Source organism: Osmerus eperlanus, chromosome 28 (assembly GCF_963692335.1).
Source record: "Osmerus eperlanus chromosome 28, fOsmEpe2.1, whole genome shotgun sequence".
NCBI lineage: Eukaryota > Metazoa > Chordata > Actinopteri > Osmeriformes > Osmeridae > Osmerus > Osmerus eperlanus.
This window is the reverse complement of record NC_085045.1, coordinates 4,816,423-4,823,922: the sequence shown is the minus strand read 5'-3', so window position 1 is coordinate 4,823,922 and position 7,500 is coordinate 4,816,423. Positions and strand designations below refer to the sequence as shown.

Genomic DNA, 7,500 nt, shown 5'->3' with positions numbered 1-7,500 from the left:
TAAATCACGGCTTCCCATCCCAGTGTGTGTGTGTGTGTGTGTGCGCACATGTGTGCATGCTTATGTGTGCATTTCCCCATCGCTCCTAGACCTTGGTATGCATAAATCACACCACCTTCTCTCCGTTGAGCAATCACTTAGAGAAATGACTTCATCACTTCCCATGCCGGGGCAGTATGGTTGCTTCCCTGGCTCACAGCCAAACTCTCACCTACTTTGCTGCACCCTATCTACAAACCAATCAACTTTTTCCAACTTCATACTTTTGAAGGCATATATGATTCCTTTACATTCTAACAAGCTCCTATGTATTACGTATTATATTAGTAGTATGTGTGTGTATCTGTGTGCATGTGTAAGCATGTGTGTGTGTGTGTGGGTGTGTATGCGTGTGTGTGTGTGTGTGTGTGTGTGTGATACAGTCCCGCTCACCATAGTGAGGGATGATGGCCCAGGCCATGGCCGAGGCATAGATCTCTCCGATCATCCAGAACATGCACAGCCAGCTCAGGTGCTCCCCTCTCTTCTCCCTGGAGAGCACCTCTGCAAAGAAGGAGAACACGATGGGAACAGCGCCCCCTATCCTGCAGGAGGGGAGATGAAGGAGAGGAGATTCAGAGGGGGGACAGGTGGATCACTGGAGAGGGCAGAACGTCAGTTAACATAACACCATTTGAAATAAAGTAGAACACACAGTGCATAGCCAAATGATAGAAAACCGATCAACAGAAACTGAGTGATTTCAGTCGGATGACTTTCTAGAAGTCCTTTTGGAACAGACGCCAGAGATCCTGGATAAAGACGATCAACGATCATGATGCTGACTAAACGGAGCAGCCCTCGTCCCAAACAGAGGGCATTTCCTTGGTGTTCCTGTTAACCATTAGGCTGAGAGCCAGTCCTTGGGGATTCACAAGCTTGGCCCCTGTAGGCTGTTTGGCAGGCCTTTTCAATTACTCTAAGGGGCTCCAGGGAAAGAGGCGGGAAAGCAATTACTCAATGAGTTCTTAAATGGAACACACACCCGCCACATGTTTCCATAGATCAATTCTCTTGTCTCATGTTGCTATCTCTGTGCAGCGAGCAAATATGGTGTTCCTGTTTCAACAGAGTCTTGTCACTCGCCCATCACAAAGGCCCGGTTCTTTTCCTGAAACAGCGCCTCGTACAGCTGTCGGAGGGTCCTTGTTCCTTGTAGAGAGAGACGAGTTTGAGAGGAGGACAGGATGTCGATGGACGTGACCGGAGAAAAACGTTTTCGGAAACTTTTCACTTCCAGAAGGGTTTGAATTAAACTGCTGGGGGATTAGCTAACATTTCTGAATCATTGGTTTTCTCGACGGTTTCTCAACTTCAAAGTTGCTCTTTCAATTATTCAAATGTTGTTTTTCAAGACATAAGACAATTAGAAACTTGATTTCTATGCTAATTAATATTTGATGTTTCCGACACTTAAAACATTTCACGGGCGACATTACAAGGACTAATCCCCTTGCGCTGTGTGATAGACAGATGTATCTACAAAGTCCCACCTCTGCAGGGAGAGGTTTTAAGGCTGAATCCCAGCTGTCACTGATGTAGTTGTGGGTTTGCACACTTTCATTAAGGGGGCGTTCAATTACTGTCAAACAAACAAACTTCCCGACAGACCGACCGACAGACAGACATTATGTACTCAATGTAGACAAGTCAGGTCAGGCCCCAGTCCTTAGATGAGAATGAAACCACAGATGATAATGAAACCACAGGTGAAATAGTGAAGGTAGAGGGATTATTTCTTTGATCCCCCCCCCAACCAATCACCACTGGCTGTGAGAGTAAATGTTGACAGAGGGATTCAGGACTGGATTTCCATTAGAGAAGCGTGATTAACCCAAGAAGCTAGTGTGTGCTCATTAGACGACAGGTCTCCGTGGAAGATAGCCTGACATTAACAAACAGTCACAGTAATGGATAGGACAGCTGGAGACACACATCGCATCGAGATGTACATTTCCTAGTTTCCCTAAGCTTGGTTTCCTCGACAGATTCAGCCCTGATACGGTGCTGAAAATCGTTCTTAAAGAGAATATCGACATATTTATCCGGGACCTGGTGTGTTTCCGTCGGGAGTGGAGTGTGCGGGGCTCACCCGAAGCCTGCCACTATGCGGCAGAGCAGGAAGACACCGTAGCCCTGGACGAAGGAGGACAGGAAGGCGAAGAAGCCGTTCATGGACATGCAGATGAGCAGGCACTGTCTGCGGCCCACCTTGTCTGACATGCCCCCCCAGAAGAAGGCTCCCAGCATCATCCCCACGTACACGATGCTGCCTGCAGACAGATCGAGAGACAGAGAGAGACAGAGAGAGAGACACAGAGAGACAGAGAGAGAGAGAGAGAGAGAGAGAGAGAGAGAGAGAGAGAGAGAGAGAGAGAGAGAGAGAGAGAGAGAGAGAAGGAGAGAGGACACAAAAGCACAGTATCTTATCCCTTTCAACGCTACTTGTTCTCTGACATCACAACTCTGCCAGGAAGCACTTGAGAATTATTGTCTCGCAGGAGTCTGACGCTAAATGATCGGACATAAAAGTGTCAAAGTAAGGTATGACGTTGCATAAAGCTTCATGATTACCCGAGTCAGAACAGACTGTTTCTCATTAATACAGTTTAAAAGGGAAATTGCCATGAATCTATCTTGAATGGAAAACCTTAAGCCATGCTAAAGGGGGAGAGTTCAATGTGCATTTTGGCTGAATGACAGGTGGGTAAAGATACAGTATCACACCCTGATACTGTTCCTGTGTCAGCTTTGGCCATGGCAAAGATACATCACACACACACAGACACATACATATACCAGCACAATGTTCCCACTACACTTTTTCCTCAGGCCTTAGCCAAAGAAACAAATTCCCCATGACCTTCATATTTTTCACAATTTCCAGCTTGTCTACACTAGGGTGAGCCCATTGCTTTAGCCGGAGCTGTACTTACCGATCCTCAACCTGTAACTAAGAATCTGAAGTGGAACACCACCCCAGTTAAAGCCAAGCACTGTCCGCTGAGCAGTAACACAGTGAATAAACGCACTGTTGAATAGACTTGAAACCACAGACACCAGTAAATGGGATGACACACGAGCACAGTGATAACGGGCGACTTTGCAACGGGCCCTCTGCTCTCCTTTAAGCTTCCCTCATCGGGTGGGCAATCAATGTTCCAACAAAACACCATTGATTTCCCCCTACTGATGATCCTGATGGTGTTCCCAAACAGGGACTCTTCATCATGCAGCGCTCGTTTAGTTTCCGTCTGATTGTGGATCCTTCCACCGGCTTCTCTGCAGCATTCATCATCTCCCCTCCCGTTCCGCTCCTCCCTCACGTCATCCCTTGTTTTATATTGTTCCTTTCAGATATCTGTAGCTTTACCTGGCTGAGAGTTACAGAGATGCTTTGATGAAAATAGATGCTTTATGGCTAAGTGTTAGTCCTTGTGCATTATTGGTGGACGGGAATATATTTTCGGATCTTTGCTACTTGCAAACAAGCTGAGGCATTCAGCAATGCTTCAAGGAAGAGGGCTTTCATTTGTATTCTCAAAGTCGACGCAAAGACCAAAACAACAGATTGCAACAGATCTGGCCACATTCTGCTTACACATGCTTGGATATAGCTTGGCCTGGGGTAGAAGGCACTATGTCTAAGCCATTACAAGGCAGCGATGCAGGATACACCTCATTTGTTTTATGACTTCAGTCAGATCTCATCTCCGGTCCAAGAGCATATGGCTGGGACAGACAGGTCTCTTTTACATCAGGGGGCAGGCTGGGGGCATCCTTGTGATTTGTGTGGCAGCCATCTTGAAATATGGCTGCCACAAAAGCATTCGTTTCTAAAGTGCAACAAAATCTCTACATCTACATGTCTCATTAATGCGACTTGTTGGGAATTATAGTCGAATGCAGAATGCGAATACATTTTAAAAAGACTCATCATGGTCACAACCCCCTGAGGATCTTCCATTAGGTAATGAACTTATTGATCGTGGCATCCCACTTTGCTGCCTGGCCCAGAGTGTGTTGTCAGCACAGGTGCCAAAAGGGCTATAGTCTACATTTCAAGGTTACAATAAACCCAAAATACCTATTCCAGTTCAGCCACAAATGGAAGAATAGCAGCTAAGAATAGCAGCTAAAAGCAGCTAATTCAGGTTTACAAAGAACCCCCCACCTATTCTCTCTCTCTCTCTCTTGGTCTCTCTCTCTCGGTCTCTCTCTCTCGGTCTCTCTCTCTCGGTCTCTCTCTCTGTCTCTCTCTCTCTCTGTCTCTCTCTCTCTCTGTCTCTCTCTCTCTGTCTCTCTCTGTCAAGTTAAACTGATTCCTAGGCTGCGGTCTGTAGTCAGGACCCTGGAGAGCTGCACCTGACAGAAGTCGGGCTAGGGGGACTGTCAGAGAGAGCACAACACTTCAGAGATACTCACTGAAAACATGAAACCACGCTGACCTTACATTAATGGTGTCCACACATGGCCAGCGCAGTGTACCGTGTAGCTCACCATATGAAAGAACTGTGGCTGAACGTACATTGGCCCAGCATTAGCCTAGTTAAAGCTACAGGGAAGTACAGCCCTGGGTGTCATAGTGGGTCAGTCCTGCCCTTCCTAGATGACCAGTGGCCATTCCCGGTCCTGTCAGGCTTGGTTTACTGTATGAGGCCTTCTCGTCTCTGAGAAGGCCTTAAATGAAAAGAACTCAATTCCTTGCACTGAACACCCTCGGCCGTCATCGGAGTGATGCAGTCTGGGTATGAATGTGCGTCAGTGCTTGAACTTTGAGAGGAGGACGTTCAAATTCTATTTGAAGATCTTCGAAAAAGTTGAAGTTCTGAATATCACATTCTTTAGAGAGATAATATGAATGAGATCTGAAAAAAAACACGGAATCCATAACTCCACAGTTCTCAGCTCTAACCTTCCCACAAGCTTCGGGTTGGATTCCCGAAACGTCTCAGCTTTATACATATTCAGCAGACACCGCTGACTCTGAAGGAGGAGCCTTTGAAAGAAAAGTCCCAAGCTTGCTGCCTCACTATCCTCACTCACGGCGCCTCACACACACAAAAAAAAACATTGAATGAAAAAGATTGATACGGAAATGTATACAGTACAGCATACCATTTCAGTCTTACTTTCAACACCAGGGTTAGGGTTGGTGGGGGTTTAAACTATGCAGCTTCTGGCCTTTCATGAGATAAAATCACAATCAACACCAGTCAAAAGCTTCAAACCAACACTCCCCCCCCCCCCTCGTCCCTCCCCTTGAAAAACATTGGAAAGAAGGAAGAATAATGAAAGAGTTTGAATCTTAAAAGATCAAACAAGGAGAGAGGAGGACGATGACATAAGAGGAGAGAGATAATGAGGGAGGAGCTAAGAGAAAGCCTGGAAGAGAGAGAGAAACAGTGTCAATAGTGTCAGAGAGAAGACGAACAATTGGAGGAAGAAAAAAAAGAGATAGAGAGGAAGAGAGTGAAAGAGAAAAAAGGATAAAAAAATCAGGAATTAGAGAGGCAGCTGGAGTCAGAGAACAAGAGTAAGAAAGAATGAAAGAGAGAGAGAGACAGAGAGAGAGAAAGAGAGAGAGCAAGAGAGAGAGAGAGAGAGAGAGAGAGAGAGAGAATAGAGAGGGTGTGGGGAAGGCCCTGCATGTGGTGTTTTTTATTTTGGTGTGCTGTCAGATCGCGAGGAGCCCCCAGAGATCCGTGGGAGCGCTGAGCTACATCACGGCCTCTTTTCCGATTTCATGCTTTCATGCTCTTCGCTCTTAGCGGGGCAAACTGTTCCAGCGCCACACAAAACGCCCCGCTCTCTTCTATCTACTCTGCCTGTTGTGCAGGGCACAGCATGCCTGGTGCTACATCTATGGCTTCTACGAACGGCGTGATCCCCCCCCCCCCCTTCTACCTCCTAACCTCATCTCCTCCTTTTTGTCTTTCTCTCTTTCTCGCTCCTCTCACATGTTCACTATAATTTCCTTTTTAGTTTCGGGTTTGTCTCTCTGTCTCGTCCCCCCCCCCCCCCAGTCTCTTCATTTTGTTCTTTCTCGGCGCGTCTCCCTTTCTCCTCTCTCTTGCCTCCCACCCTTCTCTCCTCTCCTCCCCTGCTCCCAGCCCCTGTACACTGAGCAGCGTGTAATCACATTTGTAGTACATCATGTCAGGCTTCGCTGTAGTCGTGCCCCCTCTTTTGCCGAGGAAAAGCGCCACCTCCGCCGAAAAAAGAGATCGCTGTCTTTGTCATGATTCAGGCAGAAAGGGCAGGATTTCAAAGAAATCTTCAGGAAAGTAACTTATCTCCGCAGGCTAAGGGCTGAATGTTCAGGAGCCGGGGGATGACTCACTAAGCTACAGTAATGACACCAAGCTGCCTGGCATTAACGATAATGAAACAGATAGGCGTGAATTATTTGTACCCTGTGAACACTCAGTAAGGCAGTGGAACGATATCATGCACACGGCCTGTTATTGCTGGTCTGGTGTTTGCTGGTGTAGCATGTTTGGTGTGTTGTCTCTCCCGTACAGATACACACTCACACAAGTGTTCTCTCACACACACACACGCATTTGAACTAAAAGCCCTATCTAAAACACAGCATCCCCCTCCCCACACAATTTTTCTTTCTCTCAACCCATCTCTCTTTCCTTATCCCTCTCTCTTTGAAACACACACACACACACGCCCACCCACGCATAAAACGTCTCTGCCACCCCACACACACGCACGCTAATAAAAGTCATTCAACGCAACTGCACACACACAGGAAAGGCTGTCTGCGCCAGCACACAAACACACTCCCACACAGTGGAGCTGCACTCGTGGTATTCTATCTGCAGTGGCACAGCTATCTCGCTGCAGTTTAGCCATACCCAGCTGCCCGTGGACCTGCACCACTGGCTCCCCACACACACACACACCGAGGGGGGGGGGAGGGGAGGGAGGGAGGGAGGGAGGGAGGGAGGGAGAAAGGGAAGAAGGAGAGCGAGAGGCACAGGAACGGAAGGAGGCAGAGGAAGAGAACGAGAGGGAATTAGTCGAGGGGAGATGAAAAAAAGAGGGGACAGAGAGAACGACAATGCAACAAATAAACGTGAGAGCGATCTGGCAGGAATGACAGCCCCCGAGCGAGGGAGGGAGGGTACGGGGGTACGGGAACACGGGGTGAACAAAAGAAAGAGGTCGATGGCGATAGGGCGAGGGATTCTATTGTTTAATTGTGCTGGAGAAGATTAGCATGTCTTATCCACTATCTCACTCAGCTCTCGGTACTGATGATCAGATATCGTCTGCCTCTTCCTCTCTCTCTCTTCCTCTCTTTCCCTCCCCACCTTTCCCTCACTCTATCGTTTCCCCACTCCGTCTCACACTCCCTCCGTCTTTCCATCCCCACATCCCCCTTCGTACCTCCTTCTCTCCACTCTCATTAAGCTCTCCTTCCCTCCTCTTCCTTGGTCCTCTCTC

General features: G+C 47.7%; 1 protein-coding gene across 1 annotated transcript in view; it reads right to left on the bottom strand.

Moving 5' to 3' along the window:
- sv2ca (synaptic vesicle glycoprotein 2Ca) overlaps nt 1–7,500 on the bottom strand; it is a 16,856-nt gene that overhangs the window by 8,229 nt on the left and 1,127 nt on the right. Inside the window, exons 2-3 of the mRNA XM_062454080.1 lie at nt 2,132–2,312; nt 433–584 (exon numbers count right to left, since the gene is read on the bottom strand). Of these exons, the coding sequence (XP_062310064.1) occupies nt 433–584; nt 2,132–2,312 (333 nt within the window). The remainder of the gene's footprint in view (nt 1–432; nt 585–2,131; nt 2,313–7,500) is intronic.